Genomic DNA, 16,581 nt, shown 5'->3' with positions numbered 1-16,581 from the left:
ACGGTGCTGTGTAGAGCAACAGGACTTGGCAAGAGCCCAAATATGAGAAACAGAAGGAGATTAAAATGACCCAACAGTGACAGGAGAAAACAGTGGCTATCTGAAGATAAAGGGAGTGGGGGAGAGATACAGATTTAGGATCCAAAGATCCTCAGCCAAGCCATGTAATAGCAAGTAAGTCACCTGTTACTGAGTCTTTTCCTATTTTCTCAGCATCCACATATGCCAGGTTCACAACAGAAAGGAACTCCAGTCACAGCTATGTATTTAAACACAGCCAACTATTTCTGGATTTAGTACGATCTGTAACTCTCCAGCAATCTTCATTTAGATAGCTTCCTAGAAGTGCTGCTTCTTAAACGATTTTTGTTTCAATCTTTTTAGGAGTAAAGTCTGATCAATTTTGAAGATGTAGTCAGCTATTTCCAGTTGGGAAAAAGCAAAGGCTTAAATAATTATCCCATAAAGATGAAAAACATTTTTAACAATAACTCTCATGCTTGAAGCATCAAAACGTCAGGAATTATTTTTTTTTCCCCATGAGAAGTAGTTTGCAAACCACTTGAAAACAAAGTAGCTGAACACCTTGAGGAAGCAGCATACACAGGGACAGCACTCTGGTTGTGAAGAGCGCGTTTTAAGCAAGCTCATTTTGTATGTTGCACAAATTGTTCACCACGATGCCTCAAATTAATGGTGCAAGAAAACACAATAAACAGCTAAAAATCAAACAAACAAACCCAAAAGCCACACAAGATTCTTCAGTCACTTGTCTCCAAGTATGCACTGAAAAACATGCAGAGTTCCAGGGCCTTCTTCATTAGCTTACCCCTTTTAAGGCACGAAAACAAAGAGGAGGCTTGTAAAGAACGGTTGCCTGAATTTGCATGCAATATACACGGGCACTTAGCACTGCTCTCACACAACCCTTGTCACCATCAGAGAACAAGCCAATGCTATAATTAAGGCAACAGTGAAAGGAGGGTATGTTAATATAACTTCATGAAACTAGAGCTCTGTTGCCACAAAATAGACACACGAGGAGCTGTCAATAGCCCCCTGTAATAAAGCATAGTCTATACGGCTGCTTTAAAGGAGAAGAATGTGTAGCCTCCGGGAGTCTTCCATTGATGCCTTTGTACAGGAGCAGAACCAGTTTAAGAAGTTCCCATTCTCCCCAGCCCACTTACACCCACGGCCAAGTTCTCTGCCTCTCCAAACCTAACAGCACAGCAGCTTATGAATACCGAGGGGCTTACACCTCTGCTTTTTGCCAAGGGGACTGATAAGAAAGTGCCCCAGTCTCACAACATAGTCTCCCTCACGAGCATTTCTATAAGCCCACTGAAGAGAAAACGGGGCATAAAAGCAGGAGCAAGCACAACTCGACCAGCCTTTGCTGCAGAAGAAAACACGCTATGCCACTACAATGGCAGATATTGCCTTTATTTTAATTTATGCAAATTACATACTCAGTTACTAAGTTACACACACACAAGATACCTCACGCTCGGAGAACATCAAACTAACCCCTTCTGACTTGCGTTATTTCTAGTATAAAGATGCTAGAGATGCTATGCTGCTTAGCTGCTTTTAGAAGAAAAAGTTAAACACGTTGAGGCATCTACTATTCAAATGGAATCCTCCAGAACATTTCAGCCTTTCCGTAGCCAATGATTTTTTAAGTTTGTTGAAAAACACGTCTAAAAGAATTTTATGCCACACGAAACAGCACTTTCTACTAAACTCTTTCCAGCTTCAGCAACAAGTTATCCCCTTACCTGGAGAACTCCTATTTAAAATTTCTGGTCTTCACCCCGCAACTGCTCTGCCCTAGCAAAGCCCTACCCCGTCACTGCAGTCCTGCTCAAGTCAACAAAACAGCAGTCAGCAACACAACCTTGCTGCAAGATCAAAAGCATTTGTGCCTCTGCAATGTTTTACTCCCAATCCAATTTGACATCGCTCAAAATATTTTGGGATACGTATGCAAAACAAGAAGGGGGAAAAGTTACAGAATACGATTTTCCACGTAATTACATTCAATTAACGTTTTGAGATCATAATGTGAGAATTCCAGCTTACTTTCCTATTCCTTTAGGAATCGCTGTTGTGTTCTGACTATAGTGGGTCTTAACTTTTTTTTTTTTTAATTATTATTTGCAAAGCCCTAAACAGCTTCCATGTGTTGAAAAACACTGTCATTGTTTTCTCAGCAACCAAATCAGTTTAGCCTTCAGGTTCTCGGAGCTGTAAACAATCCTGGCAACAGCGCCTTCGGGATGCATTTTGGAGCCTGCCACCCCTTTTTACACGGGGAAGCCCTCCCCTGCTGCGCGAGGGCACCCCTGCCAGAATTTCACCACAGCAGCGTTTCCAGCCCTTGGAGCTGGGGCAGAAAGCAGGGAATCCACTATTTATTTTTAAGCAGACGCTCTTTACTATGAAAGCGAAAGTCGCTCCAGCTTTACGTTGCCGTGTGGAAGAGTTCTCAGCGGCGGCGAAAGAAAATGCTGGAAGAGCCCTGAGGACCGGAGGCAGCCCGGAGAGGACAGCGAGGCAGGTCCCCCTTTGTCTCCCCAGCGCCGAGGCGGGCAGCCAGGTGAAGCCGGCACCCTTTCATGACAGGGACTTCGGGGCGTGAGGAGAGGGGCAGACCGCGAGCACGGACAAGGGGCCCCCTCACGCCCCCCCGGGCCGGCTCCGCTCCCCCGGCGGCCTCCCCGGGGCTGGGCAGCGGCTGGGGCACGGACAACCACCGCCTCCTCCTCCTCCTCCTCCTCCTCCTCCTCCCGCCCCCCCCCCCGCCGCCAGCCGTTAACAGCCGTTAACGGCCGCCCGCCGACTCACTGCGGAGGTTGTGGATGAGCTCGGCGTGGCTGGCGCCGCCCGACTTCCAGGCCATGGCGAGGCACACCCTGCGGAGCAGGTAGAGGGCCGCCTTCAGCGCCGCGACTGCGCACAGCAGCTTGCCCAGGAAGGACACAACCTCCAGCGCCGACACAGGCGCCGCCTCCTCGCCTCCCCCTCCTCCGCCCCCTCCCGCCGCCGCCGCCGCGCGCCCGCCGGGGGGAGGGGCCACGCGCCCGCCGCCCCGCGCGCCCGCCATGCTCCGCACGCCGCCGCCGCTGCGCGCGCGGGGGGGGAACCGCGCATGCGCCGCCGGGGGTGCTTCGGGGGTGTACGGGGAGCGGGGGGGGGGGGGGGGGGAGGACGTGCTCCGGGACGCGGCCCCCGATCGCTACCGGCGGCGGCCCGCGCGCCCCGCCGCCCGTGCGGCGCAGCCAATCGGGGACGCGGAGCGGCGCCGCGCTGTGCGCGGGGAGCGCCTATTGGTCGCGGGGAGAGCGGGAGGGACAGGCCTACGTGTTGGCGGCTGCCATTGGTCGGGTGGGGAGGGCGGGCGGCGCGGTCCCTGAGGGCGTCTGCTGACGGGGCAGAGCCGCGCACGTTAAACCCCCCGAAAAGACGCCGGGGTCGCGACGCCCCGAGCTCAGAGCTTAATAAATTAATTCCACACCGGTTGCTTGTACGTGATATTATGGCTCTTCAGGCCGTATGTGCAAATGGCCCTGCCGCAGGCTGGCCCCGAGCACCCCGCCCGTGACAGGATTTTGCCTTCCCGCCCCTCCGGTCCCTGCCAGCGGGTGCGGTGCCGCCGGGGCTGCGGCTGGGCAGCGCTGCTTCCCCTAAACGGGTGCGCCGCCACGGCTGGGTCATCTGCCTGAGGCCAGGCTCCCTGCTTCCCCGTTATCTGCCTTTGGAACGCGAGAAGAGCGGCGAGTAACTGTGAACAGATAGGCCCTGTCGGTAGTGTGTGGTATAGAGAAAATACAGCGTCATCCACAGACATAAATTCAAACATCGCTGTTCTTTAAAAGCATTCCCAGTAGAAGGACGCACACAGCCTGTCATACACCGTGCGAGACGCAGATAACGTCTTCTGTGTGAGAACCCATCCTGGGAGGGACGAGACTGTGCCATCTCCGCACCACACACACTGTCCATCCCACAATTGTTAATTCAGGTAATGAGAATGTGGGAATTTGCTTTTCTGGCTAGCACTCCATTCAGAGCAAAGCTGGCAGTTGCCCAGTGTGAATACCAGGTCTCCAGACCCTTCCCATCTGGTTCTTTCAATCCTGGAGTGGGATTTGCTGCTTCATTCTGTATTCAGCATCTGTCTTCTCCCAGGCATGATCTGGGAGCTGCCCTACAGTCTGTCCCAGAATATAAAGGGTCTCGTTGTTATACCCAGTGGGCCACAAGAGAAGGAAAGAAGCCTTGGAGTTAGAAGAATTCCCAAAGGGCAGCAAGTACAGAGAACAAACAGACATTATAAAAATACACACAAAAATACTTCATTGTTTTAAATGCAAAAGACATTTTCTGTTGTGGGACATAAGCAAACTGCATTGCTCTCACACAGAGAGGCTGTTGGCAAGCAATTAGCTGGCCCATGCTTAAAAGCATTCCAGGGATATTTACCCCCTCAGGAGACTAGAAATACAAGAGAAACCATTTACACACAGTCTGACTGTTCCTACCAGGACCAGCTCGATTTAGGCTTAAGCTCGTCAGAGAGCACAGAGAAAGAGACCACCTTTATCTCCTAGGAGCGCACAGACCTGCCCAGAAGCTTTCAGGCTGAAGGTACCTACTGGCCACTTGCTAGCAATGTTCTTGGCATGACTCTTCAGAGAGCAGCAGAACAAAGTGATATCTGGGGTGTCTTGGGTGGTTACCAGGCATGTGCGAAGGAAACCGAGTTAGGCTCTGCAGGTTTCCAGGAATTGTAAGACAAGCCAATTTGCCTCAAACATCCCTGAGAAACTAAAATGCACCAATGGCAGCAAGATGCACCCATTTGTGCAGTAAACATGAGGGTCATTGGCTCTTTCTGCTCTCTAACTCCAGGCCATGAATCTGTTTTTTAAACTTCCTAAGTGCATGCCCATCAAGATAAGCCTGTAAAAAAACACAGAGATTCTATGCTAGAATAAAAGACAAGCCTTTTTTTTTTTTTTTTTTTTTTAACAAAAGTGTGTTTTCTGGCCATCAGCACTCCTGTGAAACATCTCCATCTGCTCTGCCACTCAGCGTTCCTTCATCCTCTTCCCCCTCGCTTGTCCAAGCCAGCACAAGCACCTTGGGCCCCAGATGCCCACAGTCAGTCCCAGGCTCCTCGGTCTTCCAGAGGGGCAGCCACCTCCCCAGCTCCTCCTGGGAGCTGCTGTGTGGACGGCCCTGCCAGGGAAGAGGCAGGGGAATGCCAGCAGCCAGAGGAGTCCATCATGTGAATGCTCTGAAATGGAGATCCCACTAATTTTAAGCACACAGCCCATCTTGGATCTCTCTCCTTTTCCGCACATTCACCCACATCTCAGTCCCTTATACATTTATATATAAACCCCTCCGTGCTACTATTTCAGTTTCATCCCTTCCCTCCCACCTCATGAACCCGTTAGAATTTTGAAATCCTTTGAATTTAAAAAGCATATAAAAAGTTGGTCATCACTGTCTGATCCCATCTGCTTCTGCATATACATACCAGAAGCAGAAGTTTCCTTATGAAATGTTCCTGCTGAACATTTCCGCAGCTATGTCCCACACCACACACTAATTGGCTCCTACACCTACACTTGCTCCTCTCCCTGCCTCTGTTCTGTTTTTAACTTAATCACTCTCCTTCATCTCATGTCTCTTCCTGTAGTCTCAAGCCAGCCTCGGCATGTGCCTTCATTTTGTATTTCCATTTCCAAAGTTTATATCTAGAGTTATTTTGCACTTTGTATCCCCTGGTCAGGGCAAGCAAGGGCTGGGGATGTGCTCAGGGCCCTGGCGCTCTGCTCTTACATCTGCTCTGCAGTGCCCTGCGTCGTCAACTGCGCTTGTTCAGGAGACTGAGCTGGGCACAGCTCCAGCAGCTATGACCAGCAGTAAAAACAGCGTCTCCAAATAACTCTCTTAAAATATTGCTGCATGATAATTGGAGGAAAGCAGACTATTGGCAAGTAGAAGTCAGCATTGGCTTCCCCCTGCCCCTTGCATGCCCACTGGCCAGGGGGTGCCTGCCTTCCCAGGCTCCAGCACCTCTGGCAGAGGGAGGCACACCTTTGGCTGTCATCACCCTCGCTCACACCCCTAACTTTAGCCACAGCTGAGGACAACCCATACAACCCCCTTTCTGTCTCCACTAGTGTGTCTGGACCTGATGCCCAGAGCCAGCTTTGTCCGGTCTTAAAGTCCTTGTTGGCAACCTCAGAAACACTCGATGAGACATTTTTTTCTTGTGGTCTTGTGTTCAGCTTTGTAATGTGTTCAGCTTTGTACTGTGTTCAGCTTTGGGCCCCTCACTACAAGAAGGACATCGAGGCCCTGGAACGTGTCCAGAGTAGGGATATGAAGCTGGTGAAGGGCCTGGCACACAAGTCCTGTGAGGAGCGGCTGAGGGAACTGGGGTTGTTTGGTCTGGAGAAGAGGAGGCTCAGGGGAGACCTTATCCCTCTCTACAGCTACCCAAAAGGAAGGTGTGGGGAGCTGGGGGTTGGCCCCTTCTCACAGGTATCTAGTGATAGGACCAGAGGGAATGGCCTCAAGTTGCGCCAGGGGAGGTTCAGGTTGGAAATGAGGAGACATTTCTTCTCAGAAAGAGCGGTCAGGCATTGGGACGGGTTGCCCAGGGAGGTGGTGGAGTCACCGTCCCTGGGGGTGTTCAAGGAAAGGTTGGACGTGGTGCTTAGGGACAGGGTTTAGTGGGTGATAGTGCTGGTAGGGGGATGGTTGGACCAGATGATCTTGGAGGGCTTTTCCAACCTTAATGATTCTACGATTCATTTTATTTATTTAAATGTTCTATTACAGCGAAAACGTGTACTAATACAGTACAGACAATGATCAAACGCAGAGGACATAAGATACGCGAAGGTTCACAGGGCAGCCCTCAACCCATCACAGGACCACACCCTCCCACTACGGCACAAGGCCGCGGCGGCCATTTTGGGACCACGGCGGCGGGCTCCACCTCAGTGCCCGCCCCCCCCATGGCCGCCCCCGCTCCGCCCTCCCGCTCCTCCCCCGTGTCCCTCCGCGCTCGCCGTCCCCCGGCAGCCAATGGGGGGCGGCGCGGCCGGCGGCGGGAGCGGGCGCGCGGCGGGGCGGCCATGGAGGAGGTGAGCGCCCGCTTCGTGGCGCAGAAGATCAGCAAGGCCCGATGGCGGCCCCTGCCCGCCGCCGCGCTGCAGCCGCCCGACGTCTTCGCCACCGGCTCCTGGGACAACGAGGTGAGCGGCCCCGGGCCCCCGGTGTCCCCCCCCCGGCGGTGTCCCCCGGGCGCGGGTGGCGCCTCGGGGCCGCCCCTGTGAGCGGGGCGGGCTCGTGGCTCGGCGGCTTTCGGGGGAGTGAGCCGGTGTGGTCTCCGTGCAGGATAACCGGCTGTCCGTGTGGGCCGTGGGGGAGCTCGGCAGCGGGGAATATCTAGGAGAGCCTCAGCTGCTGTGCGACATCGGGCACGATGGGGACGTGATGGACATGCAGGTAACTCGGCTGTTTGTTCCCTCTTGGCACGTAAATGGTAATTATCGTAACACCAAGATTCCCCCAAAAAACCCCAAACCCCAACTTATCCTTATGAAGAAGGGCAAAGCTGAGCAGTATCAGTCTTTGTTTTTTTTTTTTACCAATAAGTTAAGATACTCTGAAATCAAAGCAATCATCCTTTTATTGACATGAACTCATCAGATGTTCTTATCTCTCTTCAGTTTTTGGATCAAGAGAGAATTGTTGTTGCCTCTTCAACAGGAAGCGTAACTGTATTCCGTCATCATCAGAATAACCAGGTGGGTAACTCGCACTGGCTCAGTGCTGCCGTTCTGCATAATACAGGTCACTTTGATCTTGCTATAAGATTTCTCAAATCTGCCACAGCAAGAAACGTCTGGCAACAAAAATGATTTTTTTTGAAGGCTGTCAGATAAAAAGCTTTAGTCTTATACGTACAAGGAAAGAAAAACATTTAGCACACATACCACATCAATTAGGTTCTAGTGCCAGACAGACTGGGTTATACGCTAACGTATCTGCAGCCACATAATCTGTTCACTGAAAGCATACTTGAAGAGACTAGATTGTTAGCTATGGTTATATTTGAGAATGAATAATTTCAGGCAGTGGGAATTAATGAATTTGAGTTCTTGCATTATTTTTAAACTATTTGACTCAATAAAGATAATGTCTAAAATGTAGTCACAGAATCAGTCTTTTGCTTTGATTACAAGTCACTGAGAATAAATTATTTATTTGCAGTGACACAACAAAGACTAATATTTGTTAGTAGTTTGACACAGTACCTAAAATAAACTAAATTCCTTGGAATCAGGATGTAAATCTGACCTTACATTTTGTAATGGCCTCAGCACTTTTTCCTTGGCCTAGGGAGAGATTGGACGGATAAGTCTAGTGAGAGACATTCCACATTCATAAATAGATTCTGTTAGTTCTGATTTCTAGCTCTTGTTAGAAAGGTGGTTCAGAGAAAACAGTCTCATTGACAAGTTATGCGCTCAAGAGTTGAGGGAAATTCAGATCTCTGATTCTTACTTATGTAGAAGATTCTCATTCCTATGAGGTGGAATGGCTTTCCTGGAGCTTCTTTCTGGTTTTGTGAGTATGTGTGAGTATTCTGAAAGCTTTGCTCTATCAGGATCATTACTTATCAGCAGAATTTTGTGTCTGTTTGTTATTTAGACTTTATCGGTCAACCAGAGGTGGGAAAAAGCCCATTACCATGTGGATCAAGACACGTCTTGTGGTGGAGCAGCGTGTACGGGAGTCATCTGCAACAACCCAGAAATTGTCACTGTTGGAGAAGATGGTAGAATAAACCTCTTCAGAGCTGACCAAAAGGATGCAGTAAGGACTATAGGTATGCCAAGTAAATACTCAGGTTGTTTTGGCTTGGAACAGCTTGGCTGGTGTATATAATAGAATAGTTTAGTTGGAAGGGATCTTCAAAAATATCTAGTCCAACTGCAAAATATTTTTAGCCAAAACACTGGTGTGTTTTCAGCACTGTTCTAGTCACAAATCCAAAACCCATGTAGTTCATCAAATGATAACAATAGAAAGGAAGGCAGTTGAGAATTTAAATATGACAAGGTGGATGTACTTCCTCCAGATAATTCCTGTATTCCCCTAGACTTCATATATTTGAAGTGTATTTCAGATATATTTCTATATTCATTCAGATTTCAGATATTTGTGAGTCAATGATTAAACTGATGGAGACATTTTAAGCTTAACATTCATTCCCTGTAGGCTCCTGTTTCATCAGAATTGCTAAATACTCTAACAGAATGCATGAAATATGGTTAAATTTCAAGAACCAAATCATTCATAACTGAGTTACATAACTGAGTATATAAAATGCATACATAACTGTTACATTACATAACTGAGTAAACGACTGTGGTCGTTTCAAATCATTATTTGTAGTAAGATTAACCTTCCTGTACAAGAACATTTACTTCTGTGTGTCTAAATGAATCCCAAGAGCCAGAAACCACAATTTGTACCCTGTTCTTTTATCAGATAACATGGCTTACAGTGATCATCTCCCACTTAGTGAAAAAGGTTGATATTTCTTGGAGTAAGAGATGATGTGATAGAGTAACAGATGTTTTTTGTAGGGTGTCAAAACTGAATCTCAATTCTTCTGTCGTGCTAGTCTCATGGAAATAGTACATAGCGACCGTTAGAAATCAGACAAAGCAAAAATGATTTAAAGCACGCTAGCACTGTGCTTGATAATGTAACCTTCTCCCTGAAACCTCAGTTTGACACATCACCCGTGTTTCCTCTAAAGTGAAATCTTGCCTCAGATTGAGCAGATGAAGGAATTTACACAGTGGTAAGCCAATTAATGAATGAAGCGCTCTAGGATTTCTAGAGAGGGGTACCTGTGTGTGCATGGCTGTATGCACGCGCACACAAGGTAAATCCTATTAATTGCATACGGTCCTTTACTGAAGCTCCCTGAGTACTCCTGTAGGAAATCTTTTTTTTCAAGTGTAGGAGGAAATGTAGTGGGGCACAAGGCAGAGTTTTAGCACTAACCCACAAAACACAATAACTCCTTCCACTTTGAAGGGGAAAAATAATTACTTTAAAAGGATTATTATTTTTTTTTACGTTATAATTTATAAGTAAACTTATATTTATAAACATATTTTTATTTATGGCAGAGAGTGTCCTGATACAAGTTTAATAGAGTAGAATGTTTTGCTGACTCACAGGAAAAAGACGATCACCAAAAAAATACTGATTTTTTTTTTCTCCTGGCAATTGCTCAGATGGATGTAAGTCGTTAGTTTTCTTAGTGCTCACTTGATAGCACTATGTAAAAATGTTTGCTTTGTAGCGCTAGATCTAGAGCCAATTAAAACAGATTTGTTTTAGTAATGTGTGTTATGGGAAGCAAGGGCTCCTTTTTCACCAGGTATCCTTGCAACACTTAAAATTTTATGTGACACTGGACCGTCTCTGCCCCTGAAGAGGTGGTCTGCTTTTAGAAGAGTTGTTTTGTTGCAGTTAATTAGAGATGAGCGTTCGGTAGGTTTACCTGAATTTCTAGTTCAATGCTTTCCTGATCTCTCTTGCAGACAATGCAGACAGCAGTACGCTCCATGCAGTGACTTTCCTTCGCACAACCGAGATCTTGACAGTAAATTCAATTGGACAGTTGAAAATATGGGACTTCAGACAGCAAAGAAATGAGCCATCTCAAATATTTTCTTTGTAAGATCTTAATTTTTGACATATTTACTAAGAAGCATATGCTACTTTATATCTGATTCAAGTCTTTCCTGATACCACACCGTTCTTGACAATGGGATGATAAATGACTTTTTTTTTCCAAAGATTTTTAACCGCGTTGGAATCTTAAATACCAAAAGCAGACTCTGCTTGATGGCTGAATTACTCTTGAGACTGAGCATTGTAATTAGATGGTCTGTTTTGTGATTTAACTCTTGAAGGACTATTGCATCTCTACATTTGTTCTTTAAGAAAAAAGCAAAGCACCTCCTTTCTCTTTCCCGGATTAAAAATAGCTTTTTTCCCCACAGGCCTAGTATAAAGTTCTTCGCATTTGAAATGTTTTTGTGTGATAACATTGTGCCTTATAAGGTCCTGTGTGAAAACAGAGCTAGATTCAAATCCTGTTTTTTGTCTGTGGAATAATTCCCATTGCTGTTAATAGGCTGTGGGTTAGGAACCTGCTTTTGTTAGTGCTCAGTCTTCCTTTTTAACTGTTACTATATGTTATAACTGTAATTAGAACATAAATTTCAGAGTAACCCTCTTTTTGTAGGTATACTTAAAGTACACAACGCTTTCTCTCGTAAAGCTGTCAGATACGCTGCAGGTGCCAGCATACTGCAGGGCACAGAACCTGCTGCTTGTCCAGTCGTAGCTGCGTGTTACTGCTGTGCCTGTGAATTCCAGTAGGTGTCATGTGGCTTCAGCCTCTTGTGACTAGCTGCTGCAGGAACTGAAGTTGGTCAGCACTGCTAAGGAGGAGAAAATGTAAGTTGAATGAAGAATTCATATATATTTTTTTTCCTTCTCCTTTGCAGGACAGGTGAAAGAGTTCCACTGCACTGTGTGGACAGGCACCCCAATCAGCAGCACATTGTGGCCACAGGGGGCCAGGATGGGATGCTGAGTATATGGGACATCAGGCAGGGTACTATGCCAGTGTCCCTCCTAAGTGCTCATGAAGCAGAAAGTAAGTATCTGGATTGGAGCACGGAGAAGAAAGCGTGTTTGGAAAAGCTTCTCTAAATCCTGGATAAAAACTTGGATGCATTGTAGCTGCGATAGAAAACAATCACGTGCGCTATTTAATGTGTCTTTATCCAGTCCAGGTTGTTCCCTTTCTGTATGTGAGACTGTTCTCATCTAAAAGGCAACTCTATTTATATTAAAACTAGAACTCATAATAAGTTCTTTATTAGTCATTAGAGATACATAATCAGAAAGTCTGTTTCCATAAAGTATATATTAATAGTTTCTGCTCGTAGAAACCGATGCCGTGGTATGCAGCTGTAGTAAAGTGGGAATGCAGTATCTAACAATCTTGAAAATGTGAAGGAGGAGGACATGATAGTACAGAGCTAACTTTTCTGTTCATTTATGTGACCAAGATACCAATTCATTTTGAGCCGAACGTTTCTTGACTCAATGCCACAATTATGTTTAAGTAGTAAAAAAAAAAAACATTTGAGATAAGTTTTATCCACAAATATTTTTTCCCAGTTGTGGTATTTAGACACAAAATAATAACACGTGTGCTGGGAAGGAATGCATGTTGTGTGCAAATTTTAACTTAATAGTAGGGAAGATGGCATGAGAAAGTATTCGGAATACCTGAATTCAGATAAGATTGTAACCTCTAAGAACATTCTCAGTATTGAAAATGCAACAAAATAGTCTTTTCTTCCCCCCCCCCCCCCCCCCCCCCCCCAGGGGAGGGAATACTGCAGTAGAGAACTAAGGGTGGGGCTTGGGGCCTTTCTCCCCACCTGCCCCCACTTAAGAATGGAAGGTTTTGGTGGGGACCTGAGTTCCTGTAAGTGCACGTCCATATACTAACCAGATCGCACTGAGCTATGCGCTCGGTATTTGTTCTAGTTTTGTTCCTCTTCAGGCCCTGAAGGTCTAGTGAAGGGCAATCTAACCTTCGCTAGTCCAAAAAGTAAAGAGGAAAAGATGTTAACTTCTCAGAAAGCAGTAGTACTCTTCTGTTTCATGGAAGCTCTTTTTCTTTCTCCGAAGCTGTTCGGTCTTTCTCCCCACCCGTCTCCCAAGAGAAACAGTAGGAGTTGCTGTCTGGGTGATTCCAGTCTGCGTATGGCCAAGCTATATACATCAGTGGTACCAGCGTTATTTTACTGCTACGTACACTCCTTTTCATTTGTGCATGAGTTGTAGTTACAGATTATGTACCCTCCGCTTCTTTGGCAACACCAAGACCACACTGCCAACACTAACCACACTGCCACTGAGGCACATACTGTACTTGCAGTCTGGATAGATATGTGAAATACTTATATCTGAAACACCTGGAGGTGGCGGTGGCTTTGTTATCCATAATGCTGTCCACACTGAAAGAAGCCATCCTGGCTTATGGTTGCAAAATTATCTTCCTATTGTCATAAATAACACTACAATTATTTTAAGACAGAAGCGAGCTCTTAGAGTTTTATACTCGCTATTTGGATTTATGGAATGGAAGAACCAAACTGCTTTTAACATCATTGCAATGTAGAAATCTTCAGGAGCATGTTTTACACACTTTACATATGCTTTCTTCTTTGTTTGTTTGTTTTGATGCTTACAGTGTGGGAAGTTCACTTCCATCCCTCCAACCCAGATCACTTATTTACATGTTCTGAAGATGGATCTCTTTGGCATTGGGATACTTCCACAGACGTATCTGAAAAACCATCTTTTCTTCATCATGGTAAGGATGATTAAAGTTGATTTGCATTGAATTTGTCAGTTGGCAACATAATTAAAGCCCATGTGTTCACATGATCAAATTATGAATACAGTCATAACACAGAACATTTAAAGCTGATTTATTTCTTTAGAAAGAAAGCACTGATAGGTACTTCAGGAAACCTACTTACAAGGCAAACAGTTGTCTGTGGGTTTTTTGTGTTTTGATCTGTCCTTTCTGTACTTTATCTGGTGTGTGAAATCTGGTATTTCAGAGATAGAGTTCAATTAAAAATCATCTGTGTACAGAAGAGACACGAAGGCAGCCTAAATGACCGTACTACCTGAGTCTCTGAGGGAGATGGACACAATTTTGTAATAACATAAGTAATAATTATAAATTTATTCCTTATGCAATTTTTTGTGGTCATAATAGGAAGACTGTCAATTAATGAAACTGGATCCCTTTGTAACGTGCAGGATTTTAATTAAAAATATGATAATGGTTTAATATAAACATTTCACATGATAGTCATAAAGACTACTTAATTGTTTGCAATTTCAGATTGTAAACAGAGGGGAAACTTTCAGATGTGATCTGCTGCCTTTGATTTCAAAGTTGCCATTCAAAATCCAGTTCTGTATAGGGAAATAATAGGATAACTGATGACCAAGTTGTACTCTACATGTTTTGGGGCTATATTAAATATAAACCCTTCATAAACCGTGTGTTAATTTTATGCTGAATGCCAAAACTGCAAGACTTCAGTTTGAATTTAAAATTTTATGTGGAAAAAATTCCAAGTCAGCTATATTGTTTGCTGCAGAATTAGTAGGAAGAAGATACAGTAGGGAAAAAGTGTTGTTAAAGCAAAGCTGATGTAGCAAGACAATGTGTAAGCAGACTTTTTTTTTCTTAAATCTTTCCTTGCTTTAGTTTCTGGCTAGAAAAGCTTGTAGATACTTAAAGAGTTTGTTCAGCAAGATGGGGTCTTAGCTGTACTGACCTATTAGTCTTGACTGAGGACAGAGCTGGTAGCAGGCTTCTGTAATAGCTTCAAGAACTTAATTTTTTAAGCTATTTTTCCTCAGTTTACCACAGACAACTTCTGTTAACTAATCTAAAAACTGACTTGTCAGTTTAAAGTGGCATTCTAATTATGCCTGTCCCACACTTGCTATGTTTCTCTAAATTCTCACAATACTAAATGAAAACTTATTTCTCCATTTTCTCTCTTCCCTTTCTTTTAGGAGGAAGAAGTACTACCTACCTTTCCCACAGTACCATTAACCAGTCTGTTGTATGTGCCTGGCTAAACAACGATCCTACCAAAGACCGCATGGAAATTACCAACTTAATTCCAAATCAGACTTTGTCTGTGAATAGTTTAGATGTTTTGGGACCGTGTCTGGTGTATGGTACCGACGCAGAGGCTATTTACGTGAACAGACAACTTTTTGCATGAGACTACTCCAGTATTCCTTTGAAGTGCTGATGACCTTGAACTACTGGGCAGTGTTGGTTTCATTTAGGATAACTGTGCTCAGTCTGTTATCAGCACCTGGGGGAGAGGCCTGCAGCTCAGTCCTGGTATTGGAGCAGGAATGTGAGTTACCCCAGATTCTGAAAGCTCTCACTTGTTACTGGTGCTCCAGCACGGGTAACTAGGCAAGTTTACATGTATGCTTGCTCTCATTTCTTCTCTAATGCCTATTTGATTTTGATAAGCAGACAGGTAGTTGGTAGGGCGAGATATATGTTGTAAGGTTATTTCTGTAATACGCACAAGGCGAAGAAAAGATAACCTTTTTTTTTTAATGTAAATACTTTTTTCCAAGTATTAATTCAAGGCCAAACTATGGGGTTCTTTGACATTCTTTTTATGTCATATGAAAGAGATTGGGGTTTTTAATATGAGATTTTGGTATATATTTTGGGAAGATAACTTTTTATCCAAGCACATGAGAATTGGAGAGGTAAACTGTTAAAGATGTGAAATGTGAAAGGTCCTATAAGAATTTTAACGTTTTAGTGGTATTGTTTTGGATTATTTACAGCTTCATCACAGATGTCCCATGTTAAATGTTGACCATGATAATGTACCGGTTACTCTCTTGGCAGAAGACCGTTTTTATAGTTAAGTGGTCATAAATGAGAGACATGTTGGCTGTTTTCAAGTATGAGATTGAGACTTCCTAAATTCGAGACAGTCTTTGTCAATCAAAATTTCACATCTAGTCTGTTGCAGTCCTTGAAAGGTTGGTCTTATGATTAAAGTTGTGCTTACCTTTTGTTGCAGAGAACCCTTTCTCTTTTTAATAAATATTTTGCACAAGAATAGTGGTCTGATTTATTAAATTAGTTTGAATAGGCGTGCTTGTAGTTCTCTGTGCGGGAAGGTAAATAACTAGAGCTTATTTGGACTGTGTGGGGGTGAGATCAGAGGGATGGAGGGAGATGTCAGGATTTTGGGCAGCAGCAGAGAAAGTTATAGGGTTTTAAAAACCATTTTCCAGCACATGAGCTTTAGAATGCATTTTATTTTAAAGCTGGTGAGAAAAGCGTTCTTGATCTGCTGCCATGAGGATAAACTGAGGTGGATTTCTTACGTATCTGGCTGAAGAGCATGGCTTGTGTGGTGGTTACAGGGCTGTCCTTTCATGAAAGGATGCACTGAGTTGCCAGGAGGCTTGTTAAAGACTTGAATTTCGCTTCCCTAGTTAGTTGGAAGTGCAACGTTTTGCCTGAAAAGAAAACTGGCCGAGCTGCATCTCCTGGTGGTTCCCTCAGCGAGTCCCTCCATCCCCGAGGACCGACCAAACCCCCCCGGCACAAACCCACCGCTTCTCGCCTTCCCCCCGCCCCCGAAGCTCGGCAGCTAACCCTGGGCTACTCCCCGCCCTTTTAACCTCGGCAGCCCCTCGGCAGGGCTCGGTTTCCCCGGCCCCGAGGCAGCAGCCCTGCCCGCCGCCCGCGCTGCCCCCGGCCCCGTGAGGCGAGGCGAGGCGAGGCGGCGCCGCGCGCGGGGAGCGGCTGCGGCGCAGGGGCGGCCGGGAGGTGCCCATATCCGGGAAGCCCGC

The 16,581-nt window shown here is 45.5% G+C and overlaps 2 protein-coding genes and 1 long non-coding RNA gene across 4 annotated transcripts in view; 1 reads left to right on the top strand and 2 right to left on the bottom strand.

Annotated features, from left to right (window-relative positions):
- Positions 1–3,124, bottom strand: part of PCMT1 (protein-L-isoaspartate (D-aspartate) O-methyltransferase) — a 34,554-nt gene extending 31,430 nt beyond the window's left edge. For both annotated transcript variants that reach the window (XM_066994187.1, XM_066994186.1), the window contains exon 1: positions 2,851–3,124. In XM_066994187.1, coding sequence (XP_066850288.1) covers positions 2,851–3,109 — 259 coding nt within the window. In that variant the 5' untranslated portion in view covers positions 3,110–3,124. The remainder of the gene's footprint in view (positions 1–2,850) is intronic.
- A 3,959-nt stretch (positions 3,125–7,083) lies between these two features.
- Positions 7,084–15,839, top strand: NUP43 (nucleoporin 43). Its single transcript, XM_048076980.2, has 8 exons — positions 7,084–7,283; positions 7,426–7,536; positions 7,761–7,838; positions 8,746–8,923; positions 10,659–10,794; positions 11,634–11,785; positions 13,400–13,522; positions 14,752–15,839. Exons 1-8 carry the CDS (start codon positions 7,164–7,166, stop codon positions 14,964–14,966), a joined length of 1,113 nt encoding a protein of 370 aa, XP_047932937.1. The 5' UTR covers positions 7,084–7,163; the 3' UTR covers positions 14,967–15,839.
- Positions 15,750–16,522, bottom strand: LOC136790436 (uncharacterized). The gene is made up of 2 exons (XR_010830345.1): positions 16,411–16,522; positions 15,750–16,245 (listed from the first exon to the last, which is right to left on the bottom strand). It is a non-coding gene; the product is annotated as an uncharacterized lncRNA (long non-coding RNA).
- Between the last annotated feature and the right edge of the window lie 59 nt (positions 16,523–16,581).

Source organism: Anser cygnoides, chromosome 3, assembly GCF_040182565.1.
Source record: "Anser cygnoides isolate HZ-2024a breed goose chromosome 3, Taihu_goose_T2T_genome, whole genome shotgun sequence".
Lineage (NCBI taxonomy): Eukaryota > Metazoa > Chordata > Aves > Anseriformes > Anatidae > Anser > Anser cygnoides.
This window is presented reverse-complemented; position numbering and strand designations above follow the sequence as displayed.